Genomic DNA, 24789 nt, shown 5'->3' with positions numbered 1-24789 from the left:
CAGAAGATAAATAGTCATCGGTATTTCATACCCATTCCATATTAACATATGTATCTTCAATATAAGCAATGCAAAATAAGAAACTTATAATCGTAAAATATACTTATGTCCTTTCAGTTTACAGGTCTGAGCACTTCGTTATCCAGCGGCCAAAACAAGAGTGTCTGTAGAGTGTCTAATTGAGCTCACAATCTAAAGTGAGAGGATAGCTCATACATAGGGTTACAGATTAAAAATTGTAGTCGGTCGGGATATGTTCATGGACTAAACCACTGCTAGTTCCTGGCTCTGGACAGTTGATAACCACAGGCATAGCACCAGTTACCAGGAGCTGGGAATCACAGATACAATTCTAGTTTCTGGCTCCGGATGGCTGATTATCACAGGCATAGTGCCAATTACCAGAAACTGGTAATCACAGGTACGCTGCTTGTTTCCGGCTCAGGATAGCTGATTATAACAGGCATAGTGCCAGTTACCAGCAGCTGGTAATCACAGTATTGTATTGTATTTATTGTTGTCATCAGCAAAACAAGTTTGACAGACGAAATTACATTGCACTTTTTTAAAACAGTGAATAGCAATCCATGGTAAAGGTTATCACAAACAATTTCACAAAAATAATAAAATTAAAATTAACTAAAGAGATACAATCATAGCATTCAACATGCGCACAGCAGATGGAAGAAAACTAACCCTCAAGCGACTCGTACGTGCCCGAAGTACTCTAAACCGCTTTAAAGATGGGAGCTTATCAAAAAATTCATGAAATGGATGGCTTGGATCCGATATGATACCTTTGGTTCTCTTTAGAACCCTAAGCCCATAAACATCATGAATAGTTGGCAACTGCACGCCAATGATTTTGCTGGCGGTCCTAACAACCCGTTCCAGTGCACTTCTTTCACTCGCTGTGCAGTTGCCATACCAGATAATGATACCAAACGTCAGAATGCTCTCAATTGAGCATCTGTAAAAGTTTAGCATAGTTACTTTGCTAACTCCCGAGGCCCTCAAACGTCTTAGGAAAAACAAACGCTGTTGCGCCTTTTTAATTAGGGACAGTGTATTTAAAGACCATGTACAATGCTAGTTCCTGCTGGTTGGTTGTAATAAGCATAGTGCCAGTTACCAGAAGCTGGTAATCACAGGTACAATGCTTGTTCCTGGCTCTGGATGGCAGCCCAACTGCCACCAGCCAGTCCAACTGTCTCCAGCAACCAGCCCTGCTCAGTCTTCAGCTATCAGCCAGCCCCACTGTCTCCAGCTGCCAGCCAACCCTGCTGTCACCAGCCTGTCCCACTGTCTACTGCTGCAAGCCAGCCCTGCTCAGTCACCAGCCAGCTCCATTCTGTCTCCAGATAGCCACTGTCTCCAGCCACCAGCCCTACTTGGTCTCCAGCCATCAACCAGCCCTGCTTGGTCTCCAGCTGCCAGCCAGCCCCACTCTGTCTATATCCAACCAGCCCTGCTTTGTCTTCAGCTGCTAGCCAGCCCAACATGTCTCCAACTGCCAGCCAGCCCTGCTCTGTTTCCAACCTCCAGGCAACCCTGCTTTGTCTCCATCTTCCAGCCCCACGGTCTCCAGCTGCCAGTCTCCAACTGCCACCCAGCCCTGCTCGATACACTGCACCCTGCCCTCTGATTGTGAGAGCAGCTGTCATCACTAACCATGGAAGATATACCTACCTCATGCTAGGTGCAGATGTGACTGTACAACACCTTATTAGGTCACTACTCTGACTACATCACAGAGAAACAACTGTGATGAGTCAGGTTTACTCATAAATATTTTACTATACAGCCTGTGATGCATGGTTTGCTTAAAATTCCTAGATGCAGCCGTATGTGGACTTGCATGTAATTCAGAATCAGGCTTTATGTGCCATAGCTGTAAAATGTGTATTTGGGCCCATTACAGATTGGTCAGTGAGTGGCCTAATACTGGTTTTCCTCTAGTGAATAGAGTCTAGTCCAGGGGTTCCCAACCACGGTCCTCAAGGCACACTAACAGTCCAGGTTTTGAGGATAGCCATACTGGAGCACAGGTGACTTAATTAGTACCTCAGTTATTTTGATTTAACCATCTGTGCTCAAGCCTGGATATCACCAAAACCAGGACTGTTAGTGTGCCTTGAGGAACGAGGTTGGGAATCACTGGTCTAGTCTGTAAGAGCAGCAAAATGAAAAGAACTAGGACAAAAAACTTTATCCCTAATCTCTTCTGTGCAAGAGGAAGTGATAACCATGAAGTCATTCAATAACCAATCACCTCCTGCTTCCTCCTGTTACTGGTTGAGATATAGCAGTGACTGGCAGTCTGCAGGGGTAGATGCTGAATTACATTCACAATATCTCTGTAGTGTGTGAGGTTGTTGGAGGCATCGAGGTGTACCTAGCTTGTCCTATCTGGTATGGTGTTATGTGATGTCTCCAACACATTTCGGCTAGTGAGTAGACTGTTTCAAGGATCCTGTGTGTGTGTCCCCCGCATCTCCTTAAGAAGGCAGGCCGAGACATGTGCTTTTTGATTGGTTGTCCATTGGACTTGCACTACGGGTTGGCCTGGATTGCCTGTATATGTCACTTCTGTCTTTCCTAATAGGTTAGACTTGCTGTGGGTTTAATTGGAGCATTTACTTTGATAGCGCTAGCAGTAGATTAATGTTAATGATTTGGCTTTTCTTCTTATACAGTAATTATGTAAACTAGGGAGTCCCAGCGATAACCTCCTTAGTTATGCAGGATATTATGGATGGGTGCGGGATGCATGCACTCGGGATCCCAGCGGTGAAAATCCTGATGCCGGCAGCCCGACAGGGTTAGGATACCGACAATTGTCAGTAGGTATCCTAACCCTCCCCCTATCCTAACTCTCCATCCCCGGTGCCTGAACCTAACCTCCCCCCTATTGCCTAAACCTAACCTTCAACTCCCTCTAAACCTAACCCTAATCTTCTCCCCTGGTGCCTAACTCTAACCCTCCTCCCAACCCTGCTACTTAGCTTCCGGATGCCGGTGCCGGGATTCTAAGCACCGGCATCCCCTGTACAGGGATACTCAATGGATCCCATTATGGATATTAGTTACTAAGGATATTATGGAGATAATGAGTCCATCATTTGAGGTTGTCATAAAGAGTTCTGCTAAATATGGTGAGACAACCACCCTGAGACAGAAGTCTGAAAAATGGCAGTTAATCTCTACAAAGAAGTGTAGGGCACCACAGTTCACACATAGTACGTCCATAAGACCCAAAGAGTAGTATTGTGTCCAATACATTGTGTCCAATGTAAGCAGCATATCAGTGAATCTTGTTATATGTTGGTTTTGTGAACTGTGTGCTCTGGGTGACCTGTAAAGGCCGGTACACACTAGACCACAGGTTCTCAAACTTGGTCCTCAGGACCCCAAACAGTGCATGTTTTCCAGGTCTCCTCACAGAATTGCAAGTGAAATAATTAGTTCCACCTGTGGATCTTTTAAAATGTGTCAGTGAGTAATGAATACACCTGTGCACCTGCTGGGTGACCTGGGAAATGTGACCAGTTTGGGGTCCTGAGGACAGTTTGGGAACAACTGCACTAGATGTCTTGTGTGTACCAACCTCGTTAGCAACGGGACCCAGCTGGGGAGGCGGCGTCGGCGCAACAATGGGGACTATGCTGCATTCGGCAGCATGAACACTACTGACGATATCGCCCATCGGATCTACGTTCAGGTCCGTCAGGCGACGTTGACGATTCGTGGGAGCACGCATTGTCAGTGACATAGCGGTACACACTGGCTGATGTGCCAGATGTCATCCGATCTGCTGGTACTCGGTGTACCCGTCTTAAGGGTTCCACCACGTCAATGTGCTCGAAGCTTGCCTCTAGGCATGTTTGGTGTAAAAAAAAAGCATGAAGTAGAGGATAATGAAATAACACAGCAGTCAGTGAGTGAGGTCCCCGCAAGATGTCCTGATATATTACTGCAAATAACGGTTAGTTTCCAGACTTCCCAGCAGGGCACATGTTCCAGGTCACTCAATAGGTGCACAGGGAGAGTCCATGAACTGTCACATTTTCCACGATGATGATGCATTGTAAATGGCGGATGGACATTTTGCCACATAACTCCAAATCAAAGCAACCAATTACAATGCCAAATCTGCAAATCTACAAAACAATACCTTTAATTTGGTATATGATGTCCCCTGCTCAGTCAACGGCATCATAGAAATATGTAACTCATAATAGTCGTCCTTCTGCTATTAATAGATGGTCTGATGTGTAGTACAGTAGGATTCTTCTTTAATCCATTCTTGTGTATCTTTGTAATGCGCTGAAAGATTGCGTTTTTCCCTCCCCCTTTATTTTTATTCCGGATGTGCTCTGCTATTCTGACTTTATGTGGTCATATTGTTTTCCCTATGTATTGCAATTTGCATGTGCGTTCTATCATATAGATGACCTCTTTGCTGTTTCATGTTAAGTGGCCTTGGATTTTATATTCTATTCTTGTTTGGTAATTTTTGTTCCTGCTGTTTTGCCTTCTACAATGGAAGAAGCCCCCCTGTGGTGTTCAATTATACACAATAATCTAAAGGTCCATATTTCCAACAGGGATTAATACAGGACTAAGACCATTTAACAAAAGGAGAACAGACATTCACTTTGGTTCATACTTGAGCATAATGATTATCCATAGACCAGGACAAGGCGGTCATCCCGCAGGGACTATTTTATATTGTACTCATCCCACCAGCTCCTGGCACATCATTACAATTGATATAATTTATGGCTACATAGGACTATGTGGTTAACATTAATGTTCATATATAGTGGCCCATGTAATTTTCTTTACATACACATACAAGTTGAAGTACAACACCACAATATAGTGAGCAGCAGGCTCTTCTCTCCCTTGGCAGTCTCATTGAAAGCCAGACTGCACCAAGGATAGACACAGGCAAGTGTGGCACCTTCCCACGGCTACCTGTCACAGTTGTAGCAACCAGAATCCAGGCCTGCAGTAGCAAGGTGCTGTCCATGGCCACAATCTTGCATGAGACACCAGGCATCTTTCTTCTGGCTCTAGATCATAACGAAAGTCTCTGCCTGAAGTTATCCCACTAGGTGAAGAGTTCACAACAAAGCCCCCTTTCTGGTGGTGCTTAAACTGTCTAGAAGTGACACCGGCTCTAAGTGGCCTCCCCACCAGTGGTGCTCGTACATTGTCTTGTGGCTTCTTCTTTAGCATCGCGCTGCCCACACCAGAAGCTTAAGATCAAGTGGTCTTTTGTTCTTCAGCAGGAGGCATCATTTCATCTTTTCATTTATTCATATGCCAGCATAGTGCCTATCTTGTTATTTACCTCTAGCCATTTACAACAGATTGTGACCTACGTGCAGCTATCATCCTCTGCTTGTAAGATTCTCTACTACCTGACTGTATCATGGAAACATATTGTAGTCAAGCCACAACCTGGTCCTAGGGGGAGCTATTCGACTAAAGCAAATGATAAACCCTGATAATAAAGAAACAAAAATAATATCAGAACTCATGAGCCCATGTGTGTTATTATATTTCAGAATAGTGTTAAAACCAACCACGCAGCCAGTACTCCGCCATCTGTACCAAACTATGTGCCAGGTTGGCAAGAAGAATAAAATCTAATTGTGATTAAATGTGATTTACCAAATACCCAAATTAGTACCAGGAGTCGGATATAAATCAATAAAAATGTAATATCACTCAAAAAACACAGATGCTAAAATGAAGGGAAAAAAATATAATACAAATAAACATATTGTAAGTAAAAAAAATACAATAAAATGTTCTATCTGGAGGATAGTGGAAAAACAGCGGCATTAAGTACAATTTGTAATACAATAAAGCATCTTGGTAGCCTTAAATTTTCATCTCCACTCGGAAATCCAAAACCAAGTGGTCCACCATTAGGAGACTGTTATCCTGGAGAGTTAATCAGAACATAAACTCAATGAGCACACTGCTAGATAATGCGGTGTCACAAAGAGTAATTAGGAGCCGGCTCCCCGGAACAGCAATCCCTTTGCTTAACTGGTGAATCCAGCTGATGTTAAGGGCACCGTAATGACGCACACTTTGCATGATCCAAACGTCCATTGTTAAGTGACAGCTGCCGGATGATAATTACTATATAACGCACTGCAAAAGCAATATCTGCTATGTCCGCTGACCCTGCCGCATGATAAGCGCTGTGTAGCGCAATATGAAAGGCAATTTGGTCTCCGCTGACCCTATACACGGTACAAAAGTTGGCACTGATCGTGGAATCAAAGACAACCCCCCACCTGACACGTTTTGCCATGATAACGTGATTTTTTTTCCAAGGCATCATGGGCAGCTAGAAGACCAGTTATTCAAAGTGGTGACACGTGAATCAGCTAAATGAAATTATAACACTTGAAAAGACCAAGGACTCCTGAGTACTTACACAAACAATATATACATGTACATATTATTCAAAGATATACAAATTATATGTATAACCAGTAAGAGGATTTACATGAAATAAAATACAAGGAACAGACCAGTATAGATAAATGACACCCTTTTTGAGAACAATAAAAATGTAAGGGTCTATTTACTAAGCAGTGTTAGGAGACAGAGGGAAAAGTGATAAGAAAGTGATAAGGTGCCAGCCAATCAGCTCCCAACTGTCATTTTTCAAACACAGCCTGTGAGATGGCAGTTGGAAGCTGATTGGCTGGCACCTTATCACTTTTCACTCCTAACACTGCTTAGTAAATAGACCCCATAGACACTGTTACAGGAAAATTCTGTCTCTCCCCAAAGATGTATCCTGCCTTGCAACTCCCCCCTCTCAGCCCCTTTGTTCTGTCAGCTACACTCCCAGTAAAAACCAGTTCTCTCACACACACTTGATCAGAAGACAGAGCTTACTACTCCCGCATCCTGTGTCAGGTGACACCCAATATCTATATGCGAGAGATTGAACTGAGGCTGGAAACGCGTGTTGGGGCTATTCACTGAAGAGGTTCTAAGCCAGGCCTGTGATCTCCAAATGCATACTGTAAGTATCATATTATTATATTACATTGCTTACATAGAACAATTAAGATATATATGTATGTAAACTGTATTTTATATGTGTAATTGAATATATAGTTTTGTAGTTATTTGTAGCAGGTTCATGTATGTACTGTGTAATCCTATTTTGCTAAAGTGAATATTATAGAAAGAACTCTGTGGGTGTTTTATGTTATTTCATGTGGTGAAAGGACTAAGTGAAAGCAAAGAACACTATAAGGAAACAGAGTATATAACAATCATTTTATAGACACGTCAATGTGGAAATATTAGATATACATCCAAAAAATAATAAAATTGAGCGTAAAGATAAAAAAGGAAAACATTCATATACACAATCAGTTACATACATTGTCTCTATTCTAATTATAACAATGTATCACAAGGTCTCCCATACACAGGACGGCCAAGCCCATTCTTGCTTAGCTCTTCTTAAGATCTTAAAGAAAAGATGTCAACCTATATTTTTTGTCCTAATGGAAATCAGGTTTCAGGGGAATAATAACACTGAGGATCAGACAGGAGGTAACTAATTCAAAATCTATTTCAGAATATTAATTGAGCACCTCGGGACTGAGAGTACTGAATATTTGTATCTACTAGTTCGCTCTTATGCAAAGTTTCAAAAACCGGTCACCCCCTCTGTCTGTAGCCATAATGTATTATATCCCTGTGATCTTGAAACTTTTAGGATTATTATGGTGAAAGAAGTGATTTCCATCCTTGATATCACTATGACAGTGGAGGGAGATAGGATAGTCACAAAAATATTTGAACACACAAATATACACACTAGGTCTCCACCTAGAGCTCCTGGAACACCCACATATAGGACAGTCCTTATTTCTCACACTTGTGGTGTCCTGATGGTGGCGCAGCTGACCAAAGAACAGTTTCACTCAAAACAAACCTATGACTCACATTTCTTTGGGAACCGGAGATACTTGTTGTATATCACGGGCTACTGCCAGCAGGAAGGTTTATGGCAAGAAGGTGTCTATCAGGTGTTAAACCATATGGATAGGAGTTAATGCTTCGTTAACCACCCTTGGGCACTCTTCATTCCTCCTATAAACTTCTAATATCTACTCTACAAACTGCAAAACAAAAATTGGATTTTTACTCAACGTAAAATCTCTTCCTCAAAGTCCATCTGGGGGATGCATCATTACTCTGGGTTATGCTTATGAGACATTGGAGCCTGGCACTAAAACGGTTAACTGCTGTTTCCCTCCTTTACATAACCCCTTCCACTTCCGGCAGCCCCTCAGTCTACATTTGGCAAAGCAGCCCGGAGGAAAAGAAAAGGAAAAATAATATCTACCATGATAATAGGCAAAGCTGGTTCTAAATCAGACAAACAGGGAGGGAGCTCAGCATCCCCCTGATGGATTTACGAGAGAAAGATTTTATGGGGAGTAAAAAAAATCCAATTTCCTCTATTACCCATCTGGGGGACGCTCTAGGGGGTAAATATACTAAGATGGGAGTTCTATTTAAGAAGTGATGTTGCCCAAAGCAAACAATCAGATTCTACTTCTAATTTATCTAGCACCTACTAGAAGATAATACCTGGAATCTGAGTGGTTGCTATTGGCAACATCACTTCTTAAATAGTACTCCCATCTTAGTAAATCTACCCCTTCTACTCCATTGGGTTTACCACAGCAAGCTAATAAAGGGTGGGTGGGTGGGGCCCTGGGGCCTCCGAACGAGCTGCTCGTAGAATCTTAGATCTAATGTTGGCATCATCCTTTCCAAATGTATGGAAACAATAGAATTTGGTCAAGGTGTGTACGGATGACCAGGTTGCTGCCCTGCACAAATGCTCCACAGATGTGCCATGCTTTACAGCCCAAGATGCTCCCACAGCTCAATTCGAGTGGGCCAGAATGGCATCAGAAACGGTCACATTTGAAGATATATAGGCTTGACGAATGGCTGAAGTGAGCCATCTAGCGATGGATGCCTTTGATGCTGAACAACCTCATTTGGATGCATCCATTGCAACCAATTAAGAATCTGCACATACAACATCCAAAGGTGCTAATAAAGAACTCTCCTTGGAAGCCAAAGCCTGTCTAAATGGAGTCTGAAATCTTGACACTACGTTTGGAAGAAAAGATGGTTTTGTGCCTAGCGCCACCCTATCCAAATGAAATAATAACAGTGGAGGCTTACAGGATATAGCCAAAAGAAACACAACCTTTAAAGTAGATTCAAGTGGCTCAAAAGGAGCCTTCTTTAATGCTTCCAAGACATTTTAAATTTAAATGCCACGGGGGGACAGGCGGGACGTACGGTGGTTGGCTACGAAGAACACCTTGGAAGAAAGTTTGGAACTCTAGGAATGTTTACCATACTCCTTTGAAAAAGGACAGATAAAGCCGATATCTGTCCCTTAAGAGAAGATAGGTGCAGACCCTTCGATAGAAAAGACAAAATGCAAGGGACACAAAAAAGTTATGGCTGCCATTTTTGCGCCTCACACCAGGATATATACTGTATAACTTCCAAACTCGATGATAAATACTGGAAATAACTGGCTATCGGGCCTGGATCATGATCTCAATCACAGGACAGGAAATCCCTTTAGCTCTCTGGATTTTGGGTTGAAAAACCAAGCCATCAAATCCAACCAATGCAAATCGGGGTGCAGACATATCTGGATGAGGAAGATGGATTGAATAGTCAACCAACATGTCCTGCAGGATGGTGAACCACTGACGACGTGACCAGAAAGGAGCTATGAGAATGACCGACCTGGCCTACCTGACAGATCCATTGAATTACTCGAGGAAGCATGGCCAGGGGTGGAAAAATGTACCAGAAGTGGAAAGTCCAAGCGGCTGTCATGGTATCCACCAGAAAAGCACCCGGGTCCCGTGACCAAGCTCGTAACAAGAAAGCTTCTTGTTTAGACGCAAGGCCATAAGGTCGATGTCTGGTGACCTCCATCTCTGCAGACACTTAACTGGTGTAAATCCCATTTTCCTGGGTGCACCCTGTGGCGACTTCAGAAGTTTGCTTCCCAGTTATATACCCCTGGTATGAGAATTGCTGAAATTGCCAGGTTCCAAACCTCTATCTACCTGAGGATGTATGAAATCTGAATTATCTGCCAACTGCATGTGCTACCCTGCTTGATGATGTAAGCCACTGCTGTGGCATTGTCTCTCTGTATCCATACTGGTAGGTTTTGCAGAACGGACTGGGCCTGCACCAGGGCCAAACAAATTGCCCTCAGTTCCAGGATATTTATGGAAAGAGTGGACTCCTGAGCCGACCATTTCCCCTGCAGATGTTTGTTCTGTACCACCGTGCCCAGCCTGTTAGGCTGGCATCTGTGTTGACAATCACCCAATTCCAAGCTGACAGCCGTGAACCCATGGTCAAATTTGGGCTCTGAAGCCACCAAAGTGACTGACTAGTTTGTGGTGAAAGTCTGAACAACTGCCTGTCAAATAGAACATCTGTCCTCAACCAACGACAAAGCTGTTGGTTCTGCAGTGGTCTGGCATAACATCTGGCAAACAGGACCACACTGAAGGATGCCACCATGTTTCCCAGCAGCTGCATAGCCCCTAGAAGAGACCTGTGAGTGACAGAAGTGATCTTATTCCTGACTGAATATCCTGAACCTTTTCTTGTGTAAGAAAATCTGTGACACAGAGTGTCATATAGGATTTAGGTTGGACTTGGGAAAATGTATTGCCCATCTGAATCTCTGGAGTGTCCATCACCTGCAGATGCTGCTGCAACAGAGCCACTAATGGAGCCTTGATTAATAGATTGTCCAGATAGGGTATATTTATACCCTACCTCCTTAGCAGAACGATCATTTGTGCCATCACCAAGGTAAAGACTCTTGGTGCTGTAGACAGGCCAAAGGGTGGAGCTTAAAACTGAAAATGCAAATGACCTACTGCCAGTTTCAGTAACCAATAATGTCCCTTCCATAGGGGAATATGGAGATAGGCATCCTTAATGTCTATGGATGCCAATTATCATCCCTCTTCCATGTGTTTGATGACTGATCTTATTGACTCCATCTTGAACTTTTCAAAATGAAGGTAAGGATTTAACCACTTTAGATTTAGAATTGGATGGAAGGATCCATCCAGTTTGTCCACCAAGAAAAGATATGAATAAACCCGTTCCTGTTGGTCTGAACAGACTGGGACAAAAACCCCAGAATCTAACAGGGAGGAGACCATCTGAATGATGACCCTTTTTCTCCACTGATCCTGTGGAAGAGTGACTAAAAAATTATGTGGAACTGAAGGTTCCTCTATGGAAAACCCTTGGGGTGCCTCTAAAGACCTAAACATTTCCTCTCCCTTGTGACCAAAAAGCCCACAACCTGGGAGGCTTGGATTAGGATGAGACTGGAAAGTAAGGGACTTTTGCCTTCCGTAGCCTGGGAGATATTAGTGACTTCTGACCCGAACAATAACTCTCCTTCAGATGGAACTGCTTCCAAAGTGTGCTTAGACTCAGCATCACCTTTCCATGTTCTAAGCCATAGCAAGCGCCTGCTAGAAATCTTTCTGGGATGATTTAACGGATTCTGAATCTTCACTAGAAACATCACTAGAAGACTGAATAGACTTTTTTTTAATGGCCGAGGTCCCAGTGACCATCACCATCTTATTTAAAAACATGGCCATTTATGGCCAATTAAGATCCGTAGACTAGAAAATACTATGTTTAATAGGGTCTTAATAAAATTGTTCTTAGATAAAATACTTTTTCCCCATTCCAGCATTCTTTCACCTGCTTAAATGTGTGTGAAAAATGTAATATTTAACAAACTGATTTCTATCAATACTTTCAATCAGAACATGGAAAATGCTTCTCGTGTGTGTGACTTCTCTCATGTAAAACAAGATCTGATTTCTGTGTAAAACATTTCCCACACTCAGAACATGGAAATGGTTTCTCACCTGTGTGACTTCTCTGATGTTCAGCAAGATTGTATTTCTTTGTAAAACATTTCCCACAGTCAGCGCAAGGATATGGTTTCTCACCTGTGTGAGTTCTCTGATGTTCAACAAGATTGTATTTCTTTGTAAAACATTTCCCACACTCAGAACATGGATATGGTTTATCACCTGTGTGACTTTTCTCATGTCTAACAAGATCTGATTTCTGTGTAAAATATTTGCCACACTTGGAACATGGAAATAGCTTCTCACCTGTGTGACTTCTCTCATGTGCAACAAGATGTGATTTCTGTGTAAAACATCTCTCACAAACAGAGCACTGAAATGGCCTCTCACCAGTGTGTGTTCTCTCATGTATAATAAGATGTGATTTTTGTGTAAAACATTTCCCACACTCAGAACATGGAAATGGCTTCTCACCTGTGTGTGTTCTCGCATGTATAATAACATCTGATTTCTGTGTAAAACATTTCCCACACTCAGAACATGGATATTTTTTCTCCCCTGTGTGACTTCTCTCATGTATAACAAGATGTGATTTCTGTGTAAAACATTTCCCACACTCAGAACATGGATATTGTTTCTCACCTGTGTGACATCTCTTATGTATAACAAGATGTGATTTCTGTGTAAAACATTTCCCACACTCAGAACATGGAAATGGTTTCTCACCTGTGTGAGTTTTTTGATGCCTAGTAAGATGTGATTTGTCTGTAAAACTTTTCCCACACTCAGAACATGAATATGGTTTCTCACCTGTGCGAATGCTCTGATTTGTACCAATAAATGATTTGCATGTAGAATATTTCCCACACTCACTTGAAAATGTCTTAGCTGGCTGACGGGTACTAAGTTTTGTGCCCTGTGTAAAGCATTTGGTATCTACACTATCAGAACAGTCCTCATGATAAGTGGGATCAGATAACAGATCTGTACTGTGAAGAACTCTATGCATTTCTGAGTTAATATGGATGTCAACAGGACAATCTTTAGAGATGTTATCTTCTATTTCACAGTCTGGAGATACAGAGAGATGTTCCTGATTTACATTTCTTCTGTTACATCCATCTGCTGGGAATACAATATAAAGAAATATCAATGTTTGCCCATAACAAGTTTAATTGTTTATGTGAGGCTCTTATGTCCACCCAAAGCAAAACAAGTATAAGTACAGTATTAAACACTACATTTTATTAAAATGGTTAAATATATATTTCAATAGTTGCTTTTAAACCGTAAAAGATATATAAAACAGTAGGAATTAGTGATATAAAACACATCAAATTAGATGCATTGACACCAAGGAACCAAACAACTAATTTCAAAGGAAATTACTTTATATTAATTATTAAAGCAGTAGTTTTATTATACTGTGTGTTCTCACCAGAATTTGCTACAATGTAGTGCTGCTCTCTCTATTACTACAGTCACTATTATACTGTGTGTTCTCACCAGAATTTGCTACAATGTAGTGCTGCTCTCTCTATTACTACAGTCACTATTATACTGTGTATAGTCAGTCAGCATTAGGTACAATGTAGTGCTGCTCTCTCTATTACTACAGTCACTATTATACTGTGTGTATAGTCATTCAGCATTCGCTACAATGTAGTGCTGCTCTCTCTATTACTACAGTCACTATTATACTGTGTGTTCTCACCAGAATTTGCTACAATGTAGTGCTGCTCTCTCTATTACTACAGTCACTATTATACTGTGTATAGTCAATCAGCATTAGGTACAATGTAGTGCTGCTCTCTCTATTACTACAGTCACTATTATACTGTGTGTATAGTCATTCAGCATTCGCTACAATGTAGTGCTGCTCTCTCTATTACTACAGTCACTATTATACTGTGTGTATAGTCATTCAGCATTCGCTACAATGTAGTGCTGCTCTCTCTATTACTACAGTCACTATTATACTGTGTATAGTCATTCAGCATTCGCTACAATGTAGTGCTGCTCTCTCTATTACTACAGTCACTATTATACTGTATGTATGGTCAGTCAGCATTAGCTACAATGTAGTGCTGCTCTCTCTATTACTACAGTCACTATTATACTGTGTGTATAGTCAGTCAGCATTCGCTACAATGTAGTGCTGCTCTCTCTATTACTACAGTCACTATTATACTGTGTATGGTCAGTCAGCATTAGCTACAATGTAGTGCTGCTCTCTCTATTACTACAGTCACTATTATACTGTGTGTATAGTCATTCAGCATTCGCTACAATGTAGTGCTGCTCTCTCTATTACTACAGTCACTATTATACTGTGTGTATAGTCATTCAGCATTCGCTACAATGTAGTGCTGCTCTCTCTATTACTACAGTCACTATTATACTGTGTGTATAGTCAGTCAGCATTCGCTACAATGTAGTGCTGCTCTCTCTATTACTACAGTCACTATTATACTGTGTATGGTCAGTCAGCATTAGCTACAATGTAGTGCTGCTCTCTCTATTACTACAGTCACTATTACACTGTGTGTATAGTCATTCAGCATTCGCTACAATGTAGTGCTGCTCCCTCTATTACTACAGTCACTATTATACTATGTGTATAGTCATTCAGCATTCGCTACAATGTAGTGCTGCTCTCTCTATTACTACAGTCACTATTATACTGTGTGTATAGTCAGTCAGCATTCGCTACAATGTAGTGCTGCTCTCTCTATTACTACAGTCACTATTATACTGTGTGTATAGTCAGTCAGCATTCGCTACAATGTAGTGCTGCTCTCTCTATTACTACAGTCACTATTATACTGTGTGTATAGTCTGTCAGCATTCGCTACAATGTAGTGCTGCTCTCTCTATTACTACAGTCACTATTATACTGTGTGTATAGTCATTCAGCATTAGTTACAATGTAGTGCTGCTCTCTCTATTACTACAGTCACTATTATACTGTGTATAGTCATTCAGCATTCGCTACAATGTAGTGCTGCTCTCTCTATTACTACAGTCACTATTATACTGTGTATAGTCAGTCAGCATTCGCTACAATGTAGTGCTACTCTCTCTATTACTACAGTCACTATTATACTGTGTGTATAGTCATTCAGCATTAGTTACAATGTAGTGCTGCTCTCTCTATTACTACAGTCACTATTATACTGTGTATAGTCATTCAGCATTCGCTACAATGTAGTGCTGCTCCCTCTATTACTACAGTCACTATTATACTATGTGTATAGTCATTCAGCATTCGCTACAATGTAGTGCTGCTCTCTCTATTACTACAGTCACTATTATACTGTGTGTATAGTCATTCAGCATTCGCTACAATGTAGTGCTGCTCTCTCTATTACTACAGTCACTATTATACTGTGTGTATAGTCAGTCAGCATTAGCTACAATGTAGTGCTGCTCTCTCTATTACTACAGTCACTATCATACTGTGTGTATAGTCATTCAGCATTCGCTACAATGTAGTGCTGCTCTCTCTATTACTACAGTCACTATTATACTGTGTGTATAGTCATTCAGCATTCGCTACAATGTAGTGCTGCTCTCTCTATTACTACAGTCACTATTATACTGTGTGTATAGTCATTCAGCATTAGCTACAATGTAGTGCTGCTCTCTCTATTACTACAGTCACTATTATACTGTGTGTATAGTCATTCAGCATTCGCTACAATGTAGTGCTGCTCCCTCTATTACTACAGTCACTATTATACTATGTGTATAGTCATTCAGCATTCGCTACAATGTAGTGCTGCTCTCTCTATTACTACAGTCACTATTATACTGTGTGTATAGTCATTCAGCATTAGCTACAATGTAGTGCTGCTCTCTCTATTACTACAGTCACTATTATACTGTGTGTATAGTCAGTCAGCATTAGCTACAATGTAGTGCTGCTCTCTCTATTACTACAGTCACTATCATACTGTGTGTATAGTCATTCAGCATTCGCTACAATGTAGTGCTGCTCTCTCTATTACTACAGTCACTATTATACTGTGTATGGTCAGTCAGCATTAGCTACAATGTAGTGCTGCTCTCTCTATTACTACAGTCACTATTATACTGTGTGTATAGTCATTCAGCATTCGCTACAATGTAGTGCTGCTCTCTCTATTACTACAGTCACTATTATACTGTGTATGGTCAGTCAGCATTAGCTACAATGTAGTGCTGCTCTCTCTATTACTACAGTCACTATTATACTGTGTGTATAGTCATTCAGCATTCGCTACAATGTAGTGCTGCTCCCTCTATTACTACAGTCACTATTATACTATGTGTATAGTCATTCAGCATTCGCTACAATGTAGTGCTGCTCTCTCTATTACTACAGTCACTATTATACTGTGTGTATAGTCATTCAGCATTCGCTACAATGTAGTGCTGCTCTCTCTATTACTACAGTCACTATTATACTGTGTGTATAGTCAGTCAGCATTAGCTACAATGTAGTGCTGCTCTCTCTATTACTACAGTCACTATCATACTGTGTGTATAGTCATTCAGCATTCGCTACAATGTAGTGCTGCTCTCTCTATTACTACAGTCACTATTATACTGTGTATGGTCAGTCAGCATTAGCTACAATGTAGTGCTGCTCCCTCTATTACTACAGTCACTATTATACTGTGTATAGTCATTCAGCATTCGCTACAATGTAGTGCTGCTCTCTCTATTACTACAGTCACTATTATACTGTGTGTATAGTCATTCAGCATTCGCTACAATGTAGTGCTGCTCTCTCTATTACTACAGTCACTATTATACTGTGTATAGTCAGTCAGCATTAGCTACAATGTAGTGCTGCTCTCTCTATTACTACAGTCACTATTATACTGTGTATAGTCAGTCAGCATTAGCTACAATGTAGTGCTGCTCTCTCTATTACTACAGTCACTATTATACTGTGTATAGTCAGTCAGCATTAGCTACAATGTAGTGCTGCTCTCTCTATTACTACAGTCACTATTATACTGTGTATAGTCAGTCAGCATTAGCTACAATGTAGTGCTGCTCTCTCTATTACTACAGTCACTATTATACTGTGTGTATAGTCATTCAGCATTAGCTACAATGTAGTGCTGCTCTCTCTATTACTACAGTCACTATTATACTGTGTGTATGGTCAGTCAGCATTAGCTACAATGTAGTGCTGCTCTCTCTATTACTACAGTCACTATTATACTGTGTGTATAGTCAGTCAGCATTAGCTACAATGTAGTGCTGCTCTCTCTATTACTACAGTCACTATTATACTGTGTGTATAATCAGTCAGCATTAGCTACAATGTAGTGCTGCTCTCTCTATTACTACAGTCACTATTATACTGTGTGTATAGTCATTCAGCATTCGCTACAATGTAGTGCTGCTCTCTCTATTACTACAGTCACTATTATACTGTGTGTATAGTCATTCAGCATTCGCTACAATGTAGTGCTGCTCTCTCTATTACTACAGTCACTATTATACTGTGTATAGTCAGTCAGCATTCGCTACAATGTAGTGCTGCTCTCTCTATTACTACAGTCACTATTATACTGTGTGTATAGTCAGTCAGCATTAGCTACAATGTAGTGCTGCTCTCTCTATTACTACAGTCACTTTTATACTGTGTGTATAGTCATTCAGCATTCGCTACAATGTAGTGCTGCTCTCTCTATTACTACAGTCACTATTATACTGTGTGTATAGTCAGTCAGCATTAGCTACAATGTAGTGCTGCTCTCTCTATTACTACAGTCACTATTATACTGTGTGTATAGTCAGTCAGCATTAGCTACAATGTAGTGCTGCTCTCTCTATTACTACAGTCACTATTATACTCTGTGTATAGTCAGTCAGCATTAGCTACAATGTAGTGCTGCTCTCTCTATTACTACAGTCACTATTATACTCTGTGTATAGTCAGTCAGCATTCGCTACAATGTAGTGCTGCTCTCTCTATTACTACAGTCACTATTATACTGTGTGTATAGTCAGTCAGCATTAGCTCCAATGTAGTGCTGCTCTCTCTATTACTACAGTCACTATTATACTGTGTATAGTCAGTCAGCATTAGCTACAATGTTGTGCTGCTCTCTCTATTACTACAGTCACTATTATACTGTGTGTATAGTCAGTCAGCATTAGCTACAATGTAGTGCTGCTCTCTCTATTACTACAGTCACTATTATACTGTGTGTATAGTCAGTCAGCATTCGCTACAATGTAGTGCTGCTCTCTCTATTACTACAGTCACTATTATACTGTGTGTATAGTCAGTCAGCATTCGCTACAATGTAGTGCTGCTCTCTCTATTACTACAGTCACTATTATACTGTGTGTATAGTCTGTCAGCATTCGCTACAATGTAGTGCTGCTCTCTCTATTACTACAGTCACTATTATACTGTGTGTATAGTCAGTCAGCATTAGCTACAATGTAGTGCTGCTCTCTCTATTACTACAGTCACTATTATACTGTGTATAGTCAGTCAGCATTAGCTACAATGTAGTGCTGCTCTCTCTATTACTACAGTCACTATTATACTGTGTATAGTCAGTCAGCATTAGCTACAATGTAGTGCTGCTCTCTCTATTACTACAGTCACTATTATACTGTGTATAGTCAGTCAGCATTAGCTACAATGTAGTGCTGCTCTCTCTATTACTACAGTCACTATTATACTGTGTGTATAGTCATTCAGCATTAGCTACAATGTAGTGCTGCTCTCTCTATTACTACAGTCACTATTATACTGTGTGTATAATCAATCAGCATTAGCTACAATGTAGTGCTGCTCTCTCTATTACTACAGTCACTATTATACTGTGTGTATAGTCATTCAGCATTAGCTACAATGTAGTGCTGCTCTCTCTATTACTACAGTCACTATTATACTGTGTGTATAATCAGTCAGCATTAGCTACAATGTAGTGCTGCTCTCTCTATTACTACAGTCACTATTATACTGTGTGTATAGTCATTCAGCATTCGCTACAATGTAGTGCTGCTCTCTCTATTACTACAGTCACTATTATACTGTGTGTATAGTCATTCAGCATTCGCTACAATGTAGTGCTGCTCTCTCTATTACTACAGTCACTATTATACTGTGTGTATAGTCATTCAGCATTCGCTACAATGTAGTGCTGCTCTCTCTATTACTACAGTCACTATTATACTGTGTATAGTCAGTCAGCATTCGCTACAATGTAGTGCTGCTCTCTCTATTACTACAGTCACTATTATACTGTGTGTATAGTCATTCAGCATTCGCTACAATGTAGTGCTGCTCTCTCTATTACTACAGTCACTATTATACTGTGTGTATAGTCATTCAGCATTCGCTACAATGTAGTGCTGCTCTCTCTATTACTACAGTCACTATTATACTGTGTGTATAGTCAGTCAGCATTAGCTACAATGTAGTGCTGCTCTCTCTATTACTACAGTCACTATTATACTCTGTGTATAGTCAGTCAGCATTAGCTACAATGTAGTGCTGCTCTCTCTATTACTACAGTCACTACTATACTGTGTGTATAGTCAGTCAGCATTCGCTACAATGTAGTGCTGCTCTCTCTATTACTACAGTCACTATTATACTGTGTATAGTCAGTCAGCATTAGCTACAATGTAGTGCTGCTCTCTCTATTACTACAGTCACTATTATAATGTGTGTATAGTCATTCAGCATTAGCTACAATGTAGTGCTGCTCTCTCTATTACTACAGTCACTATTATACTGTGTGTATAGTCATTCAGCATTAGCTACAATGTAGTGCTGCTCTCTCTATTACTACAGTCACTATTATACTGTGTGTATAGTCAGTCAGCATTAGCTACAATGTAGTGCTGCTCTCTCTATTACTACAGTCACTATTATACTGTGTGTATAGTCATTCAGCATTCGCTACAATGTAGTGCTGCTCTCTCTATTACTACAGTCACTATTATACTGTGTGTATAGTCAGTCAGCATTAGCTACAATGTAGTGCTGCTCTCTCTATTAATACAGTCACTATTATACTGTGTATAGTCATTCAGCATTAGCTACAATACAGTGCTGCTCTCTCTATTACTACAGTCACTATTATACTGTGTATAGTCAGTCAGCATTAGCTACAATGCAGTGCTGCTCTCTCTATTACTACAGTCACTATTATACTGTGTGTATAGTCAGTCAGCATTAGCTACAATGCAGTGCTGCTCTCTCTATTACTACAGTCACTATTATACTGTGTATAGTCATTCAGCATTAGCTACAATGTAGTGCTGCTCTCTCTATTACTACAGTCACTATTATACTGTGTATAGTCAGTCAGCATTAGCTACAATGTAGTGCTGCTCTCTCTATTACTACAGTCACTATTATACTGTGTGTATAGTCAGTCAGCATTAGCTACAATGTAGTGCTGCTCTCTCTATTACTACAGTCACTATTATACTGTGTATAGTCAGTCAGCATTAGCTACAATGTAGTGCTGCTCTCTCTATTACTACAGTCACTATTATACTGTGTGTATAGTCAGTCAGCATTAGCTACAATGTAGTGCTGTTCTCTCTATTACTACAGTCACTATTATACTGTGTATAGTCATTCAGCATTCGCTACAATGTAGTGCTGCTCTCTCTATTACTACAGTCACTATTATACTGTGTATAGTCATTCAGCATTCGCTACAATGTAGTGCTGCTCTCTCTATTACTACAGTCACTATTATACTGTGTGTATAGTCAGTCAGCATTAGCTACAATGTAGTGATGCTCTCTCTATTACTACAGTCACTATTATACTGTGTGTATAGTCAGTATTAGCTACAATGTAGTGCTGCTCTCTCTATTACTAAGTCACTATTATACTGTGTATAGTCAGTCAGCATTAGCTACAATGTAGTGCTGCTCTCTCTATTACTACAGTCACTATTATACTGTGTATAGTCAGTCAGCATTAGCTACAATGTAGTGCTGCTCTCTCTATTACTACAGTCACTATTATACTGCGTGTATAGTCAGTCAGCATTAGCTACAATGTAGTGCTGCTCTCTCTATTACTACAGTCACTATTATACTGTGTGTATAGTCAGTCAGCATTCGCTACAATGTAGTGCTGCTCTCTCTATTACTACAGTCACTATTATACTGTGTGTATAGTCATTCAGCATTAGCTACAATGTAGTGCTGCTCTCTCTATTACTACAGTCACTATTATACTGTGTGTATAGTCATTCAGCATTAGCTACAATGTAGTGCTGCTCTCTCTATTACTACAGTCACTATTATACTGTGTGTATAGTCAGTCAGCATTAGCTACAATGTAGTGCTGCTCTCTCTATTACTACAATCACTATTATACTGTGTATAGTCAGTCAGCATTAGCTACAATGTAGTGCTGCTCTCTCTATTACTACAGTCACTATTATACTGTGTATAGTCAGTCAGCATTAGCTACAATGTAGTGCTGCTCTCTCTATTACTACAGTCACTATTATACTGTGTGTATAGTCATTCAGCATTCGCTACAATGTAGTGCTGCTCTCTCTATTACTACAGTCACTATTATACTGTGTATAGTCAGTCAGCATTAGCTACAATGTAGTGCTGCTCTCTCTATTACTACAGTCACTATTATACTGTGTATAGTCAGTCAGCATTAGCTACAATGTAGTGCTGCTCTCTCTATTACTACAGTCACTATTATACTGTGTATAGTCAGTCAGCATTAGCTACAATGTAGTGCTGTTCTCTCTATTACTACAGTCACTATTATACTGTGTGTATAGTCATTCAGCATTCGCTACAATGTAGTGCTGCTCTCTCTATTACTACAGTCACTATTATACTGTGTGTATAGTCAGTCAGCATTAGATACAATGTAGTGCTGCTCTCTCTATTACTACAGTCACTATTATACTGTGTATATAGTCATTCAGCATTAGCTACAATGTAGTGCTGCTCTCTCTATTACTACAGTCACTATTATACTGTGGGTATAGTCATTCAGCATTAGCTACAATGTAGTGCTGCTCTCTCTATTACTACAGTCACTATTATACTGTGTGTATAGTCATTCAGCATTAGCTACAATGTAGTGCTGCTCTCTCTATTACTACAGTCATTATTATACTGTGTATAGTCAGTCAGCATTAGCTACAATGTAGTGCTGCTCTCTCTATTACTACAGTCACTATTATACTGTGTATAGTCAGTCAGCATTAGCTACAATGTAGTGCTGCTCTCTCTATTACTACAGTCACTATTACACTGTGTGTATAGTCAGTCAGCATTAGCTACAATGTAGTGTTGCTCTCTCTATTACTACAGTCACTATTATACTGTGTATAGTCAGTCAGCATTAGCTACAATGTAGTGCTGCTCTCTCTATTACTACAGTCACTATTATACTGTGTGTATAGTCAGTCAGCATTAGCTACAATGTAGTGCTGCTCTCTCTATTACTACAGTCACTATTATACTGTGTATAGTCATTCAGCATTAGCTACAATGTAGTGCTGCTCTCTCTATATTACTACAGTCACTATTATACTGTGTATAGTCAGTCAGCATTCGCTACAATGTAGTGCTGCTCCCTCTATTACTACAGTCACTATTATACTGTGTGTATAGTCAGTCAGCATTCGCTACAATGTAGTGCTGCTCTCTCTATTACTACAGTCACTATTATACTGTGTGTATAGTCAGTCAGCATTCGCTACAATGTAGTGCTGCTCTCTCTATTACTACAGTCACTATTATACTGTGTATGGTCAGTCAGCATTAGCTACAATGTAGTGCTGCTCTCTCTATTACTACAGTCACTATTATACTGTGTGTATAGTCATTCAGCATTCGCTACAATGTAGTGCTGCTCCCTCTATTACTACAGTCACTATTATACTATGTGTATAGTCATTCAGCATTCGCTACAATGTAGTGCTGCTCTCTCTATTACTACAGTCACTATTATACTGTGTGTATAGTCATTCAGCATTAGCTACAATGTAGTGCTGCTCTCTCTATTACTACAGTCACTATTATACTGTGTGTATAGTCAGTCAGCATTAGCTACAATTGTAGTGCTGCTCTCTCTATTACTACAGTCACTATCATACTGTGTGTATAGTCATTCAGCATTCGCTACAATGTAGTGCTGCTCTCTCTATTACTACAGTCACTATTATACTGTGTATGGTCAGTCAGCATTAGCTACAATGTAGTGCTGCTCTCTCTATTACTACAGTCACTATTATACTGTGTGTATAGTCATTCAGCATTCGCTACAATGTAGTGCTGCTCTCTCTATTACTACAGTCACTATTATACTGTGTATGGTCAGTCAGCATTAGCTACAATGTAGTGCTGCTCTCTCTATTACTACAGTCACTATTATACTGTGTGTATAGTCATTCAGCATTCGCTACAATGTAGTGCTGCTCCCTCTATTACTACAGTCACTATTATACTATGTGTATAGTCATTCAGCATTCGCTACAATGTAGTGCTGCTCTCTCTATTACTACAGTCACTATTATACTGTGTGTATAGTCATTCAGCATTCGCTACAATGTAGTGCTGCTCTCTCTATTACTACAGTCACTATTATACTGTGTGTATAGTCAGTCAGCATTAGCTACAATGTAGTGCTGCTCTCTCTATTACTACAGTCACTATCATACTGTGTGTATAGTCATTCAGCATTCGCTACAATGTAGTGCTGCTCTCTCTATTACTACAGTCACTATTATACTGTGTATGGTCAGTCAGCATTCGCTACAATGTAGTGCTGCTCTCTCTATTACTACAGTCACTATTATACTGTGTGTATAGTCATTCAGCATTCGCTACAATGTAGTGCTGCTCTCTCTATTACTACAGTCACTATTATACTGTGTATAGTCAGTCAGCATTAGCTACAATGTAGTGCTGCTCTCTCTATTACTACAGTCACTATTATACTGTGTATAGTCAGTCAGCATTAGCTACAATGTAGTGCTGCTCTCTCTATTACTACAGTCACTATTATACTGTGTATAGTCAGTCAGCATTAGCTACAATGTAGTGCTGCTCTCTCTATTACTACAGTCACTATTATACTGTGTGTATAGTCATTCAGCATTAGCTACAATGTAGTGCTGCTCTCTCTATTACTACAGTCACTATTATACTGTGTGTATAGTCAGTCAGCATTAGCTACAATGTAGTGCTGCTCTCTCTATTACTACAGTCACTATTATACTGTGTGTATAATCAGTCAGCATTAGCTACAATGTAGTGCTGCTCTCTCTATTACTACAGTCACTATTATACTGTGTGTATAGTCATTCAGCATTCGCTACAATGTAGTGCTGCTCTCTCTATTACTACAGTCACTATTATACTGTGTGTATAGTCAGTCAGCATTCGCTACAATGTAGTGCTGCTCTCTCTATTACTACAGTCACTATTATACTGTGTGTATAGTCAGTCAGCATTCGCTACAATGTAGTGCTGCTCTCTCTATTACTACTGTCACTATTATACTGTGTATAGTCATTCAGCATTCGCTACAATGTAGTGCTGCTCTCTCTATTACTACAGTCACTATTATACTGTGTATAGTCAGTCAGCATTCGCTACAATGTAGTGCTGCTCTCTCTATTACTACAGTCACTATTATACTGTGTGTATAGTCAGTCAGCATTAGCTACAATGTAGTGCTGCTCTCTCTATTACTACAGTCACTTTTATACTGTGTGTATAGTCATTCAGCATTCGCTACAATGTAGTGCTGCTCTCTCTATTACTACAGTCACTATTATACTGT

At 40.2% G+C, this 24789-nt stretch overlaps 2 protein-coding genes across 2 annotated transcripts in view; one reads left to right on the top strand and one right to left on the bottom strand.

Moving 5' to 3' along the window:
• LOC148505664 (uncharacterized) overlaps window positions 1-24789 on the top strand; it is a 282403-nt gene that overhangs the window by 37270 nt on the left and 220344 nt on the right. The window lies entirely within an intron of this gene.
• Window positions 11841-24789, bottom strand: part of LOC148505666 (uncharacterized) — a 29123-nt gene continuing 16174 nt past the window's right edge. The window contains exon 4 of the mRNA XM_088447936.1: window positions 11841-13097. Coding sequence (XP_088304062.1) covers window positions 11914-13097 — 1184 coding nt within the window. The 3' untranslated portion in view covers window positions 11841-11913. The remainder of the gene's footprint in view (window positions 13098-24789) is intronic.

Source organism: Taudactylus pleione, unplaced genomic scaffold (assembly GCF_031769625.1).
Source record: "Taudactylus pleione unplaced genomic scaffold, aTauple2 ptg000445l, whole genome shotgun sequence".
In the NCBI taxonomy this organism is placed as follows: Eukaryota; Metazoa; Chordata; class Amphibia; order Anura; family Myobatrachidae; genus Taudactylus; species Taudactylus pleione.
This window is presented reverse-complemented; position numbering and strand designations above follow the sequence as displayed.